Below are 18,858 nucleotides of genomic sequence, written 5' to 3'. Positions count from 1 at the left end.
ATTTATAGGGTTTTGACCATAATTACACTACTGTTGCTATTTTACAATGAACTATAATGAACTACGGTTCGTACAGAACGTGCCAGTGTTATTATGCACAGAAGCTCATTTCCTTGTTGTAATAATATATTCTACCACTGGGCGCTAGGTACGCCAGGTCTGAAAAGTGCGTAGATGTACGCACAAAGTCAAGTTCAAGTTGAAGTTGATGAATCCCACTCTTTGCTTAGAAATGATCGTACGCACAGGGTAAGCACAGATCTGTGCGTAGAACACGTTGATGCATGAGGGCCGGCTTTGCTGCAAAAGTTGAAGTATTTTGAACTTTCAATGACCGGCAAGCAGGACGGACGCGCACACACACACACACACACACACACACACACACACACACACACACGCACGCACGCACGCACGCACGCACGCACGCACGCACTTTATTAATACACTGAGTACTTTTACTCAGTGTAACTCATTTGCAGTCTCGTCAAGTTGTTGTATTCATAAATCATAGTTCATTGATAAATACAGAAACATCAGACAATCATCTGACAATTGGTCATCAAGGTTCTAAACCGACTCATAGACATTAGTGTCTAGTTTCAGAGTTTCCTGCAGATTATTCCACGAGGTAGGGGCAGAGAAGAAGAATCTACCAAGTAAGCGCTGAATTTAAGACATTCACAGGATCAAGTACAATACAAACTCTAAGCACTATAAGTGTAAGACAATCACAGGATCAAGTTCAGTACAAACTCTAAGCACTATAAGTGTAAGACAATCACAGGATCAAGTTCAGTACAAACTCTAAGCACTATAAGTGTAAGACAATCACAGGATCAAGTTCAGTACAAACTCTAAGCACTATAAGTGTAAGACAATCACAGGATCAAGTTCAGTACACACTCTAAGCACTATAAGTGTAAGACAATCACAGGATCAAGTTCAGTACACACTCTAAGCACTCACTGGATGGTGAATATAGGATCAGGGCTTCAAAACGAGCCTATGTGTGCAACGTGAGCAGACATGTTGAAAGCTTATTAAACATTCTGGTTTCAGTTATGAGAAAACAGCCTTCAAAGTGCAGAGAGCTCTTTTCACACATTCTCAGCACAAAGGCCACTGTTAGAGAAGGAATCAGTGCATGAAAGGGATACACTTGGAAAGTGCTTTACTCTGTCAATTAGATGATATTGAATGTGCAGTGTTGCCATACAACACATGTTCATTCATTTATATGTAGCCACCTGAATATGTCTGGCTATTATTCAGGGTGTCTAACGTTAATCTTTTGCATTTCCTGTGTTCACGAGGACGTTGTAACCAGTTGACCGCTCTTGATCATACCTACCTAGGGTGGCCAAACGTCCCGATTTGTGCGGGACAGTCCCGCATGTTAGCCCTCTGTCCCGCATGCCGCAAGAGAAGATCAATGTCCCGCATTTGCGCCGTTCCGAGCCCAATCTTCTCTGTTCCATTTGTTCCGTTTCTTCCCCAGTCAACAAGTCACCCGAGAGCGTGCAGCCGTTCCGATTTTGAGAAAGCAGCCAAATGCAACCAACCAGAAGGCGAGGCTGTGTTCCGAAGGAAGCTTACCCGCCTCCTCTGTGCTCAGCACCAATGGGAAGCATCCATTCGCTTTTTTAATTCCTGAAAGCCGGCCATTGCTCATATCAGCTTTGCGAGAAACTGTAGCTCACAGCGTTACGGACCAGCTCACAACTTTCCAGAGACACACTGACCTGCTGCAACTTTTCAGAGATGGTAAGTTCATCTAACTTATTCTAGTCTAAAGAAACCTATATATTCCCAGATAGCAAAAAATGAGTGAATCAACGTTGAAATAGGGTTCAGCAGAAATATTGAATCTATGTTGAAGCCTGACATCTAAATTATATAGATCGTTGTCTATGACCCTAACATTGAATCAACGTTAGGTGTCAACCATAGCTGATACTATATCAATGTTGATTCAACCATCATCTAAATGGTAATCTACATGCACATTTTAGTTGATTTTATATTGAATCAATGTTAGACATCAATGTTTATTCAACCATAATCTAAATGGTAATCTACATGCACATTTTAGTTGATTTTATATTGAATCAATGTTAGACATCAATGTTTATTCAACCATAATCTAAATGGTACTCTACTTGTACATTTGTAACTTGTACATCTACTTGTAACTTGTAAAGTTAAGGAATCAATACTGATTAATGTACATTTTACATTAAAATATTGCTGCTGATATGTATACATCATAACATTACATGTTTTTTTCCTGCTGTTAAACACACTATTGTTAAATAAATAATAATAAAATTCTTATATGACCATATTTCAAAAAATGTGTGAACAAAAATGACAACATGGCTTTAATATGAAAATTTATTTTTTTCTAGGGTATCAGAACTTCCAGTGACTAAAACTTTACAAAAAACAAATAACAGACCTTATAACAGGCTTTCATTAACAATATAGCCACTGCCAGAATAGTGACACACATATTGTGTGTGGTGAGCACACGCATTCATGCACAACGAAGACAAGATTGCAATCATTTTAACTATAAATTTATGAGCTCAAAGTATGAGCTCACTACTGACTGAAATGTCCAACAAAAAGCATCAATTGTCAAATAATATTGATCACATTAACTAGACTAGATGTTTGAGGAAATTAGAAAGGGAACAACAACTTAACCCTTGTGTCTGATCAGATTCGTATTTGTTTGATAACTTTGCAGTGATGAGCCAACATAATATGTGGCATAATCTTTTAATTATCTTGTATTTATTTTTTTACTCTTCATAAATTGTTTATTCCACTTCAGCCCGATCATAACCACCACATATTCTTTTTTTTGTCATATTTAACAACTCTTTTCAGAAAAGTGGGAGTATTTCATTACAAAAATAATATAAAAAATTGTTATGATCAGGGCTGAAGTTGAATAAAATATTTATGGAAAAGAAAGTGGGAAATTATTTCAACATAATCTTTTTATGGAGTTTTTCAATTTAGTCCCCTAATAAGAGTATAATACTTTAGTTTTCAGACACAAGGGTTAAATATAAACAATGGCATAGGATTTGAATTTAAACACAGCGGAGCTTAGATGATCTACAGTTGTCCACGACTTATCCTCCAAGGCATCTGCTATATAATAATCTTCAGATTTACTTAAGTGTTATTAGTAGGTTACAGCAGTAAGCATTAGTTTGCTCAGTCAATTATGGCCAATTCGTTTTATATTGTTTAATACAGTTAAATAAATAGATAAATGAAAAGCAATTTTTTTTGGATTCCCCCCCCCCCCCCCCCACTGTACCGAAAATAATACCGAACCGTGTCTTCAAAACCGAGGTACGTACCGAACCGTGGATTTTGTGTACCGTTACACCCCTAATGTTTCTATAACTCTCTCCCATATAACTCTCTCCCATACCCTTAACACCAACCGCTGAAGTGCCCTTGAGCAAGGCACTAAACCCCCAACTGCTCCAGTGGAGTTGCTCAGTGGCCAACAGTGTCAGACTGTGGTTGTACTGGGGCCTAACAAAATTAATAGTTGGTTTCAGGTTGGTTGTCAGTTTGGCCATGGGTAGGTAGGGAATTTATTTTATTTAATTTTTTTCTTTTATTCTTTCCCACGGCGACTATGGATAGGGAATTTCTTTATTTAATTAAAATGTTCACAACAACATGGATGCATGTACTCTGCCAGCATGTTTAATATCCATAATACTAAATGTTTGACTAAGATTTCTATGAAACTTTATCAAAAAAAATATATATATATATAATTTTTTCCTAAAAACTCATAAAATATATTGGGTCGCACCTAAATCGGCAGGGTCGGTCGGCAACCTGAAACCAACTATTAATTTTGTTAGGCCTGGGCAGCTCCCAGGTGTGAATGGAACTCTGTGAATGTGAAGCAGGGCGTAGCTGAAAAAGAGCATCCGTGCTCAGCGAACCTACCCTGGGTAAATAAAGGTTAAAATAAAAAATAAAAAAAATAAACACTGCAAGAACAGGCTGAAGCAGCAAGTCATTCAAGTAGATGCCGTCCATGGAAGAACAGTGTCCATGAGGGTAATTCCTTGTACTGTATGAACCAGGGAAACAGTGTGCTGGGGTACCCTAAGTTTGACTCTGGTTCGCTTGACAATTAAGTTTGGGTCACTTCGGTTCCAAGAACAGGCTGAAGCAGCCAGTCATTCAAGTAGATGCCATCCATGGAAGAACAGTGTCCATGAGGGTAATTCCTTGTACTGTATGAACCAGGGAAACAGTGTGTGCTGTGCTGGGGTACCCTAAGTTTGACTCTGGTTCGCTTGACTTAAGTTTGGGTCACTTCGGTTCCTTGAGATGCCTCCCTCCCGGTCTGGCGCATAACGAAGCCACTTCTTGACAGTTTCGCTGTAGTCCTGGTCGGTCAGCTTGGGGTCAAACTGTCGAGCAGCAGCTGATAGACACAAAAATAAAAAAGTGAGGAAGAGAGGTGAGATGATGTACGATGATAAGAGCACCCCTCACTTCACACGAGTGCGATTTTTTTTAATCACTCAATTACTCACTCTGTAGGTCTACAGTAACAAGTAACAACGAGTCTTTTTCTTTTATTAAATCAACTTTCTTTAATGAATATAATTCATCAGTTTTTAATACTATAATATTAGTGTAGCCTAATCTCTATCTGCAACTGTGAAGAAAAACCCCATTGGTTTAAACAGAATGAATAGACATAAACAATTAAAAATAATAGATTTATTTTTTTAATTAAAAATGAAAATTTTCTAATGTTGATTTAGAATTTGAATGCCAACGTATTGAACGAAGGTCCGAACGTTCGAACGCCCAAACACACACACACATCCTCACCTCGTTGAAGAAGCCGAAGGCAGCCAGCCCGGCGGGGTCGGCGACGCCCAGCGACGTGTTCCCGCCGTAGGACGACTTGAGGTTCACGATGTGCATCTGAGGGGAAGCCATGCGGGGGTTAATGAACATCTGGGGCTCAAAACGCTCGCCTGCGCCCACTTCTTTGGACTCCTTTTTCAACGCACCTGCATCTTTTTTCTATTGTTTCAATGGTTTTATATGAACCTACAGGCAGACTGATAGGAGATGATTTAACTTGTTGAACCTGCAGCCAGACAGCCTGATAGGAGATGATTTAACTCTCGTTGGACAAGGCAACACATATCGAAACATCCTCTTACCTTTCAGCATGACGTTGCTCAGGTGGGAGGTCAAGGCGTTCCAACTGGCAGGTGAGTTAGTCGCATTTCCAGACATTTCCTGTCAAAACGCAGTCATGGTTTAGCGCTCGAGTCTATTGTACCCTGTTCTCTCACACACACACACACACACACACACACACACACACACACACTAAAGCTGTCCCCGAAGCCTGTTTTTGGGATTCGAACTTCGTCAGGGTTTTTCAAACGGACATTTGATCCTACGTTTTTAATAAAAAAAAATCTTTAAAAAAAAAATGTATTTCTTTTTTTATATATATAAATATCCTCAAACTAAATCCTCAATTTGAATAAAGTGAGTCTTTTTCTTTTATTAAATCAACTTTCTTTAATGAATATAATTCATCAGTTTTTAATACTATAATATTAGTGTAGCCTAATCTCTATCTGCAACTGTGAAGAAAAACCCCATTGGTTTAAACAGAATGAATAGACATAAACAATTAAAAATAATAGATTTATTTTTTTAATTAAAAATGAAAATTTTCTAATGTTGATTTAGAATTTTAATGCCAACGTAATGAACGAAGGTCCGAACGTTCGAACGCCCAAACACACACACACATCCTCACCTCGTTGAAGAAGCCGAAGGCAGCCAGCCCGGCGGGGTCGGCGACGCCCAGCGACGTGTTCCCGCCGTAGGACGACTTGAGGTTCACGATGTGCATCTGAGGGGAAGCCATGCGGGGGTTAATGAACATCTGGGGCTCAAAACGCTCGCCTGCGCCCACTTCTTTGGACTCCTTTTTCAACGCACCTGCATCTTTTTTCTATTGTTTCAATGGTTTTATATGAACCTACAGGCAGACTGATAGGAGATGATTTAACTTGTTGAACCTGCAGCCAGACAGCCTGATAGGAGATGATTTAACTCTCGTTGGACAAGGCAACACATATCGAAACATCCTCTTACCTTTCAGCATGACGTTGCTCAGGTGGGAGGTCAAGGCGTTCCAACTGGCAGGTGAGTTAGTCGCATTTCCAGACATTTCCTGTCAAAACGCAGTCATGGTTTAGCGCTCGAGTCTATTGTACCCTGTTCTCTCACACACACACACACACACACACACACACACACACACACACACACACACACACACACTAAAGCTGTCCCCGAAGCCTGTTTTTGGGATTCGAACTTCGTCAGGGTTTTTCAAACGGACATTTGATCCTACGTTTTTAATAAAAAAAAATCTTTAAAAAAAAATGTATTTCTTTTTTTATATATATAAATATCCTCAAACTAAATCCTCAATTTGAATAAAGTGAGTCTTTTTCTTTTATTAAATCAACTTTCTTTAATGAATATAATTCATCAGTTTTTAATACTATAATATTAGTGTAGCCTAATCTCTATCTGCAACTGTGAAGAAAAACCCCATTGGTTTAAACAGAATGAATAGACATAAACAATTAAAAATAATTAGGGATGCTCGATATTGGCTTTTTTACCGATACCGATATTCCGATATTGTCCAACTCTTAATTTCCGATACTGATATCAACCGATATCAACCGATACCGATATATGCAGGGTTTCCCCGTCCAAAAAACGGAATAATTTCAGGTAACTAATAATTTCACTGGATATATATATAACAAATATTTTTTATTGTTTTTTTTTGTTTTTAAACCGATACCGATATTTTCCGATATCACATTTTACTGCCGATATCGGCCGATAATATCGGTCGGCCGATAATATCGGACATCCCTAAAAATAATAGATTTATTTTTTTAATTAAAAATGAAAATTTTCTAATGTTGATTTAGAATTTTAATGCCAACGTAATGAACGAAGGTCCGAACGTTCGAACGCCCAAACACACACACACATCCTCACCTCGTTGAAGAAGCCGAAGGCAGCCAGCCCGGCGGGGTCGGCGACGCCCAGCGACGTGTTCCCGCCGTAGGACGACTTGAGGTTCACGATGTGCATCTGAGGGGAAGCCATGCGGGGGTTAATGAACATCTGGGGCTCAAAACGCTCGCCTGCGCCCACTTCTTTGGACTCCTTTTTCAACGCACCTGCATCTTTTTTCTATTGTTTCAATGGTTTTATATGAACCTACAGGCAGACTGATAGGAGATGATTTAACTTGTTGAACCTGCAGCCAGACTGATAGGAGATGATTTAACTTGTTGAACCTCAAGTTCAAGTTCAAGTTCTTTAATAGTTGTCATACAGAAGTACAGAATACTTTCATACAAAATGCTTCTTACTGTTACGCTCCAGAGACTGTGCTAGACAAGATAGTATCAAATAACATAATAACATAATATAGCATGAATTTAGAAGAAGAAAATGAGGTCACAGTGTTCGGTATAGACATATGTACAATGTTCTGAGTTACCATATAATATACAATACACAATACTATGCAGTGTACTAATGTACAGTACTATCTAGTGCAAAGCAGAAATGGGATGAGGTACAATTTTAGGTACAATTTACAGTAAGGTGTACGAGTTGTAGTGCAATCCTTCATCCATAAATATAAAGTGTGGGGAGTGGGTGCTACAGTGTGTTTGTTTAAGTGGGTGTGTGCTATAAGTGTGTGGAGTGGGTGCTACAGTGTGTTTGTTTAAAGTGAGTGTGTGCGTGTGGATGTGTGTGCTATGTGCGTTTGGTGGTTGTTGTTGTGTAGTGTTCATTCATTGTTCGTTTAGCAGCCTGATGGCCTGGGGATAGAAGCTTCTTCTGAGTCTTTCTGTGCTCGCCTTGAGACTCCTGTATCGCTTGCCTGACCGCAGCAGTTCAAAGAGGCAGTTGTTCGGGTGACTGGAGTCTTTAATGATTCTCTTAGCCTTGCCCTTGCAACGCTTGTAGTAAATGTTCTGGAGGGTGGGGAGCCCCCCTCCAATTGTGCGTTCGGCTGAACGTGTCACTCTTTGTAGTCTGCTTTGGTCTTGTGCAGTGCTATTCCCAAACCAGGAGGTGATGTTGCCGGTCAAGATGCTCTCTATTGTACATGAGTAGAAGTTCTTAAGGATCTTCTGGCTGACTTGGAACTTCCTTAGGCGCCTGAGGAAGTAGAGGCGTTGTCGTGCCTTCTTCACAACACTGTTAATGTGTGTGGTCCATGTCAAGTCCTCGGATATGTAGGCTCCGAGGTACTTAAAGCTGTTGACTCTCTCAACCGGTGCCCCGTCGATGCTGAGGGGGCTGTTTGCAGCCAGACAGCCTGATAGGAGATGATTTAACTCTCGTTGGACAAGGCAACACATATCGAAACATCCTCTTACCTTTCAGCATGACGTTGCTCAGGTGGGAGGTCAAGGCGTTCCAACTGGCAGGTGAGTTAGTCGCATTTCCAGACATTTCCTGTCAAAACGCAGTCATGGTTTAGCGCTTGAGTCTATTGTACCCTGTTCTCTCACACACACACACACACACACACACACACTAAAGCTGTCCCCGAAGCCTGTTTTGGGATTCGAACTTCGTCAGGGTTTTTCAAACGGACATTTGATCCTACGTTTTTAATAAAAAAAATCTTTAAAAAAAAATTTATTTCTTTTTTTATATATATAAATATCCTCAAACTAAATCCTCAATTTGAATAAAGTGAGTCTTTTTCTTTTATTAAATCAACTTTCTTTAATGAATATAATTCATCAGTTTTTAATACTATAATATTAGTGTAGCCTAATCTCTATCTGCAACTGTGAAGAAAAACCCCATTGGTTTAAACAGAATGAATAGACATAAACAATTAAAAATAATAGATTTATTTTTTTAATTAAAAATGAAAATTTTCTAATGTTGATTTAGAATTTGAATGCCAACGTAATGAACGAAGGTCCGAACGTTCGAACGCCCAAACGCACACACACACATCCTCACCTCGTTGAAGAAGCCGAAGGCAGCCAGCCCGGCGGGGTCGGCGACGCCCAGCGACGTGTTCCCGCCGTAGGACGACTTGAGGTTCACGATGTGCATCTGAGGGGAAGCCATGCGGGGGTTAATGAACATCTGGGGCTCAAAACGCCCGCCTGCGCCCACTTCTTTGGACTCCTTTTTCAACGCACCTGCATCTTTTTTCTATTGTTTCAATGGTTTTATATGTACAGTAAAGTACAGTACAAATGTCATTCAATCAATCACAGTGCAGGTGATTGATTGATTGAACATTTTATTAACAGATTGCAGAATGGGTACAATACAGTACGGCTCAATACACAAAATTGTTAAGGGGATGCAGACCAGAGAAAGACTTTCGTCTTGTTTACATCAGGGTCCCCCATTTTGAATTCATAATGAATTGTAAGGGTGCAATTAGCACCGTGCAATACATTCTTTGTGGATCTAGCCCCCAGTCTGATCCCTAGTCGAACCCGTACCTCCATGGCGTAGCGCTTGCCGTTCACCGTGTGCTCGGACCCCTTCACCTCAGAGCCGTTGCCCCAGTGCAGGTGGAACTGTAGGCTGTCGTAGGCCTCGGACAGACCCCCCCCGGACACCTGCACGCCACTCCTCAGAGTCACTTTGACTGGAAGACAAACAAACAGAGGGTGGGTTCAGCTACGTACCGCGACGCTACGGGTTCAAATCCTGGCTTATGACCTTTCGTCGAATTGTCATGGTGCACAATTCGTCTAACTAAACTGTCCCTCTATTCATAACTGCCCTCTATTCATAACTGCTAAACTGTCCTCTATTCATAACTGCTAAACTGTCCTCTATTTATAACTGCTATTTGCTAAACTTCTCCGAAGTTGCCTACTGCAGCTTTAATAATCCAAAACACAGAATAATGCATTGAGTTTTAAAGCACATTCTTGCATACAAAAAAAGAAGTTATTCCAGAAAGCCAGGGCACAAAATGTTGAATAATAAACTGAACAAGCATAACATGCACACAGAGTCAGACATGATGGGGTTGTACAAGAGCATGTGGATGAAAAACATCTCCATACATTAGGCCTACATGTCCCCGTCCTTAACCACCCCTAGGTCAGGGGTCTGGACTGGGAGAGAGGTCCTCTAGTCTAGGGCAGGGGTCTGGACTGGGAGAGAGGGCCTCTAGGTCAGGGGTCTGGACTGGGAGAGAGGTCCTCTAGGTCAGGGGTCTGGACTGGGAGAGAGGTCCTCTAGGTCAGGGGTCTGGACTGGGAGAGAGGTCCTCTAGGTCAGGGGTCTGGACTGGGAGAGAGGTCCTCTAGTCTAGGTCAGGGGTCTGGACTGGGAGAGAGGTCCTCTAGGTCAGGGGTCTGGACTGGGAGAGAGGTCCTCTAGGTCAGGGGTCTGGACTGGGAGAGAGGTCCTGGACAGGGGTCTGGACTGGGAGAGAGGTCCTCTAGGACAGGGGTCTCCAGGGGGTCTTCTTGTTGGGATGGAGGTGATGCACTGAACACAAACTACACCCAGACTGACTGGAGACTCGAGTGAAAGGAATCCTGTTTCTCCTCAAACTAGAAACTCTTTACAAACAGTCTGGTGGCGTTGTTCTAAATGACTACTAATCATCCTGTTTATTTTTGTTCCTCTTTATGTGACTGAATACTATCGTTTATCAATACATGTTCCCTATAGTTTATCAATACAGGTCCCTATCCTTTCTCAATACAGGGTCCCTATCCTTTCCCAATACAGGGTCCCTATCCTTTCTCAATACAGGGTCCCTATCCTTTCTCAATACAGGGTCCCTATCCTTTCTCAATACAGGGTCCCTATCCTTTCTCAATACAGGGTCCCTATCATTGCTCACCTGTCTTGCCGGTGTTCTCGCTCTCGTACAGGGCAGAGGTGTTGCCGTAGTTGACGAAGGAGAAGGCAGTGAGGGCAGAGTCCTCGGTGGCATTAGCCGACACGATGTCGATGGGAGACTGTCTGGAACCATTGCAATGGTCTGGGGCGATAGTGGGCCAGTGGCTGTCACCTGGATACAAAATATAGTATAGTTTAGTAATACATAGATATTATATGATGGACTGTTAAACATTTTTTAAAGTGTCTAAAGTGAATGTTAAAAGTGAGTGTTTAAAGTAGAATGCGCCAACATTATGGGAAATTATCTTATCGTCTTCTCCAGAGTCAGACAAGAAGATAGATACCAGTTTCCTCTCTGTGCATTCAGTAGAAAGATATCCTGCTGAAAGCTAGCCTAGCTTAGCGCAATGAATGGAAACAGAACAGGCAAGCTAGCCTAGCTTAGCACAATGAATGGAAGCAGGTACAGACCAGCTAGCCTAGCTTAGCACAATGAATGGAAACAGAACAGGCCAGCTAGCCTAGCTTAGCACAATGAATGGAAGCAGATACAGACCAGCTAGCCTAGCTTACTGTAGCACAATGAATGCAAGTGGATACAAACCAGCTAGCCTAGCTTAGCACAATGAATGGAAACAGAACAGGCCAGCTAGCCTAGCTTACTGTAGCACAATGAATGCAAGTGGATACAAACCAGCTAGCCTAGCTTACTGTAGCACAATGAATGCAAGTGGATACCCACCAGGGGATCATCCCTATGTTCCCCCGGTCCTATGTTCCCCGGGTTCTATGTTCCTCGCTTTGATTGATTATAATATGACACTCATAGCAGAATTAGTTATCAATAACCTACCTGTATAAATGTTAAAAGTTGTTGCAAATATTTGTTTTCCCTCATAAATATACCACTATATACATTAATTTCTTATATTAGTTTTAAAATGACCATTTAACAGTTTAACAGTGCTCTGAAAATGCTCTGAGAACATGCGGTCATCATTCACTGTTTTAAGCACAAACACATTAGGGAGGGAGGGAGAGAGACAGGCCCGGCCTGTATGCCTGCACCCTGCCATGTTGGTTTACCATGACTTTTTAGCAAGCAAGGTAGCAGCAATGCTAAGCTAACTGATTGTGCCAGTGTATCCTGTTAAAGAATACATCATAAGCCACATTTTGAAACGTTACTGACGTTAGCCTACATAAAATGTATAACAGTATATGCAACAGGTGGATCACTATACCAAAATCAAGAAACATTCATCATAGCTAACTGCTAACGCTACTAGCTAAATTAGCTTCAGCTAGCAGGCATGAATAACGGTTAATATAATATTCTCTACCATGTAAAAACGAACACGGCACTACTCCGCTGGCGTTTGCAATCGAAAGCATACATACAACATACAACATAATCGACATTATTGCCATGCAGTACTCACCAGTCTTAACGATGCAGAGAGACATGAGGTAGCAGCCAGGAAGCTGCCGCACAGGTGCATTCTGGGAGGCGGGGCAGCACAAGTGCAGTGCAGTCTGGGTGATGAGACAATGACGACAGCATACGTTGAGCAGCGTACATTGATTCAACATTTATTGATATTGGCATTTCAATCATTAAAATGCAACCACAAAACAATATTGATTCAATGATATGTTTTCAATATTAGTCAATTGCTTTAGCGGTTAATGGGTGATTCAACATCAATCGTCGACCTTAACCAAAAATCAAGCATTGTGACCATAAATCAACATTGAATTAACACCTTTTGCTATCTGGGTTACTATTTGTTAATCAGAGCGTTATTTGTTAATCAGAGCGTTATTTTATCGTGTGTTTGTGTGTGCGTGCCCCCGTGTAATCGTAAATTACTTTTACTCATGCTTTTCGGTGGCTTTCAGTGTATGTATGGTAAAAACACATTATACATTCAGGTATATATTACTATTGATACATCGAGGTAATGTTAATCAGAACTATTTGCCTATGTGTGTGCTTTCCGTGGCAAATGCACTCGCGCTTCGAGACGGTACGTTCATTTAACTTATTCTAGTCTAAAGAAACCTATACTATTGATACATCGAGATAACGTTAATATGCCTTTGTTAATCAGAACTGTATTTTGCCTGCATGCTCGCTTTTATAGTATAAAGAAACGTATATTACTATTGATACATCGAGGTAACGTTAATATGCCTTTGTTAATCAGAACTGTATTTGCCTGCGTGCGCGCTTTCCATGGCAAATGCACTCGCGCTTCGAGACAGTAAGTTCATTTAACTTATTCTAGTCTAAAGAAACCTATATTACTATTGATACATCTAGGGTAACATGAATGCCACAAAACTATAATGCCTTTAGTTAATCAGAAAGTTATTTTGATCAAAATGAATACATTATGTAAACATGATTATTGTATACATATTCATTACTGTCCCGCAATTTCAACAAATGTCCCGCAAAATCGACACACTGTCCTGCATTTGGATCATATGGATTTGATCACCCTATACCTACCCGGACATGGACACTTAACGTGCGGTTCTCTTTGATCACCCCTACTCCGACATTGACTATTAACTTGCTGCTCTTTGATTCTCTTTCTTCAAAACATTGACGTTTCATAGCGAGACAGGACTACAGGTGCCGGCAGGGGGTGGTGGTGGTTGCTGGCCAGGAAGGACATCAGGCGAAGAAGAATGGGTTCAACGCCAAGTGCAGCAGAGAGGAACTTCCTCTTTGACGTTCTACACAGAGGAAGAAGGACATCTAAAACGGGAGCACCAGCGAGTCAAGGAACAAACTCAGCTACAAAACGGGTTATCCTAGAAATACATGCGGTAGTTGAGCGTTTGATTGATGCGCCAGATGAACTCAGTTACACAACGGGTTATCCTAGAAATATCTGCGGTAGCTTAGCATTTGGTTAATGTGCCAGAGACACTGTGAATGAATCGACAGGCGAGCATCGCCGAAGACCAGGTGGTAGACATTGGCCACCTTGCGTTAGCTGTGTATAGGCGTCATAGCAGGAGGGTTCAACACGACCCACAGTTTAGCTGTGTTTAGGCGAGTACCACAGTTTAGCACGCGCGCCGGCCCACCTCTTCAGCCCAGCAGAGGACGCCACTACACTGCACGCTTCTCCAGCCCCTCCAAGCCGTTGCCCAGCAGCACCTGCCCCAGCGTCTACTCCGCCCCGCTGGCTGTTATCGCGGGATCTCTGACGGCCATCTTAGCACCCGGACTAGTGGTGCTGAGGTTGGGCCCGCCATCTTGGATAAGTACCCGCGGTGCTCTGAGTGTTGAAACGTGTTCGGTAGACAGTCCTCTGTGTGGTGCAGGCTCTGTAAGAGTGAAGATAAACGGTGCTTTGAACGAACACTGGAGAGCAGTGTATAGGGGCGCCCCAACCATTTCAAGCCGGCTTTAGATAGGACTTTATTTGCTAAATGTGGGCCCACTGTTAATTTCTTTTGAGTGTAATAATAATGTGTGGTTGGTTCTTTATAAAATTCCCATTGAACTCCTTTACTCTTTACCTGGTTCTCCCCTACCGCGAAGCGGAGCAGTAGATAACCCTTAAAGGGAAGAGGTTCTTACTGTGTCTGTAATATAGAGTGAGAGCACTAGGTGCCAATTGTGGGAATAACTTTGGTCCTTGTGTATTGTAGAGCGAGAGCACTAGGTGCCAGTGAGGAAATAGCTTTTCTAATTGAGTGATACTTGTTACCTTGAACCAGGTTATATAAAAGGAGATGTAAATGGGAACACTGTGTATGAGTCTTTAATGTGCACTTTGCCTAACCCTTTTCTCTCCGGGTAATGCTCATTATTATTTAACCCTGTCCCCACCCCTGCCTATAGTAAATGGTTAAAGGTCTCTACAGGTCATTAAGGAAGGGTACTGCTTTGGGGAGCGAATACATCATCCATCTTACTGCCATCAGGTGTGGGAGGGCTCAGGAAGTATTGGGGAAGTGGGGGTGTGTGGGGAGCTACTGCTGATCGCCCTGGAGGGCAAGAAGGACCAGAGTACCATCCCTAGGTCAGTGAATCCTAGGCCCCATCCGCTCCTGCTGCTCGACCTCCACTTTGACATTCCTGGCCTACAGTCGGGGATCCAGCTAGACTCAGCTCTGCTGCGTCCCGCTACCAGGTGGCCATGTACAACCACTCCCATAAAGCAGGGATAATCCACCCTGCTACATATAGAAAGAGAGCATTTCCTCCAACAGCTTCAAACTGATGACAAGTCACTTCAGCATTAACCAATGAAGGCTCAGCATGATGACAAGTCACTTCAGCATTAACCAATGAAGGCTCAGCATGATAACAAGTCACTTCAGCATTAACCAATGAAGGCTCAGCATGATGACAAGTCACTTCAGCATTAACCAATGAAGGCTCAGCATGATGACAAGTCACTTCAGCATTAACCAATGAAGGCGCAGCATGATGACAAGTCACTTCAGCATTAACCAATGAAGGCTCAGCATGATGACAAGTCACTTCAGCATTAACCAATGGTCAGTAGCTACAACACTCAGGTGCTCTGGTCTGGTCAGTAGCTACAACACTCAGGTGCTCTGGTCTGGTCAGTAGCTACAACACTCAGATGCTCTGGTCTGGTCAGTAGCTACAACACTCAGATGCTCTGGTCATGTTTTAAAAAAATCGGGAGTCAGTCAGCCAGCCAGCCGCTCACTCGCTCACTCACTCACTCACTCACTCACTCACTCACTCACTCACTCACTCACTCACTCACTCACTCACTCACTCACTCACTCACTCACTCACTCACTCACTCACTCACTCACTCACTCACTCACACTGAGACTCATATTGGCTGGCATGACATGTGTTGCTATATGCCCTATAGGCACAGGCACACACACACACACGCACACGCACACACACACACACACACACACACACACACACACACACACACACACACACACACACACACACACACACACACACACACACACACACACACACACACACACACACACACACACACACACACACACACACACATATGCAGGGTTTCCCCCCCCCAAAAAACTGAATAATTTCAGGTAATTAACATTACATATCTCTTGTCGTGTAATTAACACAACATTATGCATACTTTGACAATAAATAAAATAATAATTTGTTCTTACTTGCTTGCCTGGGTAAATAAAGGTTAAATAAATGTAAAAAAAAATATATATATATATATATATATATATATATTTTTTTTTTTTTTTTTGGTTTTGAAACCGATACCAATATTTTCCGATATCACATTTTTATGCCAATATCGGCTGATAATATCGGACATCCCTACTTAATACTGTCTGTACATAGCTTAATACTGTCTGTACATAGCTTAATACTGTCTGTACGCAGCCTAATACTGTCTCTACGCAGCTTAATACTGTCTGTACATAGCTTAATACTGTCTATACGCAGCCTAATACTGTCTGTACATAGCTTAATACTGTCTGTTTTCTAGCTCGTCCAGCGATTGAAAGTCAGTTAAGATTGACTGGTAGATCAAAAAGACATAGTTGATCACCTCTGTTTTATAGTATACAAACTTAGACTATGGCTACATTGATCTTATAGTGACAAATAAAACAAAACTTGAAACTAGTATAAAGACTGACGTTAGACTGTGGCTACAATATATTGATCTTATAGTTTAAAGACTTAGACTGTGGCTACATTGATCTAATAGTGACAAATAAAACAAAACTTGAAACTAGTATAAAGACTTAGACTGTGGCTACAATACATTGATCTTATAGTTTAAAGACTTAGACTGCAGCTACATTGATGTTATAGTGTAAAAACCTAGACTGTGGCTACATTGATCTTATAGTATAAAGACTTAGACTGTGGCTACATTGATATTTTTTTTATCCGCTTTTTCTCCTATTTTTCTATTTTTCTCCCATCCCAATTTCGCTGTGCCAATTCTCCCCTCCCCTGTTTTGAACGTTGCTCGCATATGCCCCCCACTGGCCGGTTGTAGGGAGGATAGAAGCCTTGCATCACATGTCCCCTCCGCGTGTATATTTTCCCTAACAGAGTTGCACTTCCGCGTTCGGTTTGCGCGATCTGATTGGCCACTGACGTTTTTTTCAGCGTCAATCGCGTTACTCCTAACAAACTGGTTAAGCTTGGCGACTCTTTCACATTTACATTTACATTTAGTCATTTAGCTGACGCTTTTATCCAAAGCGACTTACAAGTTCTGTACGACAAGCCATCAGGAAGAGCACACCTCTATCAGCTGAGTAACAATGTTCATCAAAGTGTTGAGTGCTACAGTGTAGGTTAGTTTATTAGGACAAGTGCATGACTTTAAGCAGTGAACTCCAAGCCCACGTGACTGAACTCAAACTGCAAAGAAACAGACTAAGAAATGATGTAAACTCCATGATCAAAACAGCAAAGAAAAAATTCATCAATGACAAAACCGAGGAAAACAAAAACAAACCGCGTGAACTTTGGAAATTACTCAATAACCAACTAGGCTGCAGTAAAAAACTTAAAACCAGATTCTCAAACATAAACATAAAGACGGACAACACGCTCATCACAGAAAAGCTGGATGTAGCCAATTACTTAAATAGTTTCTTCACAAACATAGCCACAACACTGGTAAACAAACTACCCTCCCACTCAGGGCATTATGGGGTAGAACACATAGTAGCTTACTACAAAAACCTAGGGGTCCACAAAGACGACTTCAAACTGGAAATGGTAACAACAGATGAGGTACTCAAAAAACTGAGCGCCCTCCAACCTAACAAGGCCACTGGCCATGACAACATCCCCTCCAAATTCCTCAGAGACTCAGCAGCCGCCATCACCCCAGTCATCACACACATAATAAACCTCTCTATAAAACAGGGACACGTCCCCAAGGACTTCAAAATTGCGAGAGTGACCCCTCTGCACAAAAAAGGCAGTAAATTAGACCCAGGCAACTACCGCCCTGTTTCTATCCTTACCTCCATCTCGAAAGTCATGGAAAAAATTGTATACGAACAGGTCGAAAAATACCTTGCGGAAAAAAATCTAATCTACGAATTCCAATCTGGCTTCAGAACATCCCACTCCACTGACACATGCCTTCTCTATTTAAACGACCACATCAAACAAGAGGTGGACGCGGGCAAATACTGCGGCATGGTCATGCTGGACCTACAAAAGGCCTTCGACACTGTCAATCACACCATTCTGATTGACAAGCTAAAAGCAATTGGTTTTGATAGTCTATCAGTGAGCTGGATGCAATCCTACCTGGAGGGGAGAGAGCAGATGGTGGAGGTAAACGGTACCCTATCCCCCCCCCTCACAGTAAACTGTGGTGTTCCACAAGGAAGCATACTAGGTCCGCTACTGTTCCTAATTTATGCAAATGACATGTCGTCAGCTTGTGACTGCAACTTGTTCCTGTTTGCGGACGACTCAGCCCTGCTGGTCTCTGACAAGAACAAATTACAGGTTGAAAAAACCCTCAGCTCAGAACTAAGCAAAATCTGCATATGGCTCGCTGATAACAAACTATCATTACACATGGGCAAAACAGAGTCCATTCTCTTCGGTTCAAATAACAAACTCAGCAAGACCGACGGCTTCTCAGTTACAGTGGGTGACAATATTGTCACAAGGAAAGAAGATGGGTTCCATCCTAGGTTCCATCCTAGAGGCAAATCTTTCCTGTGACAAAATGGCATCCAATGTAATAAAAAAAGTCAACCAACGAACTTGTTTCTTGTACCGGATCTCCTCACTGGTAAACAAGAATACCCTGAAGACTCTAGCAGGAGCACTCATTCAAGGGTACTACGACTATGCTT

General features: G+C 41.8%; 1 protein-coding gene across 1 annotated transcript; it reads right to left on the bottom strand.

Moving 5' to 3' along the window:
* Positions 1-831: 831 nt before the first annotated feature.
* On the bottom strand, positions 832-12,480 carry LOC311229776 (carbonic anhydrase 4-like; the record flags this gene model as incomplete). The annotated part of the gene is made up of 4 exons (XM_084315850.1): positions 12,435-12,480; positions 10,991-11,161; positions 9,624-9,772; positions 832-864 (listed from the first exon to the last, which is right to left on the bottom strand). Exons 1-4 carry the CDS (start codon positions 12,457-12,459, stop codon positions 832-834), a joined length of 378 nt encoding a protein of 125 aa, XP_084171976.1. The 5' UTR covers positions 12,460-12,480.
* Positions 12,481-18,858: the final 6,378 nt, after the last annotated feature.

The sequence above is a fragment of the Notolepis coatsorum genome, assembly GCF_963971535.1.
Source record: "Notolepis coatsorum genome assembly, chromosome: 6".
Lineage (NCBI taxonomy): Eukaryota > Metazoa > Chordata > Actinopteri > Aulopiformes > Paralepididae > Notolepis > Notolepis coatsorum.
This window is presented reverse-complemented; position numbering and strand designations above follow the sequence as displayed.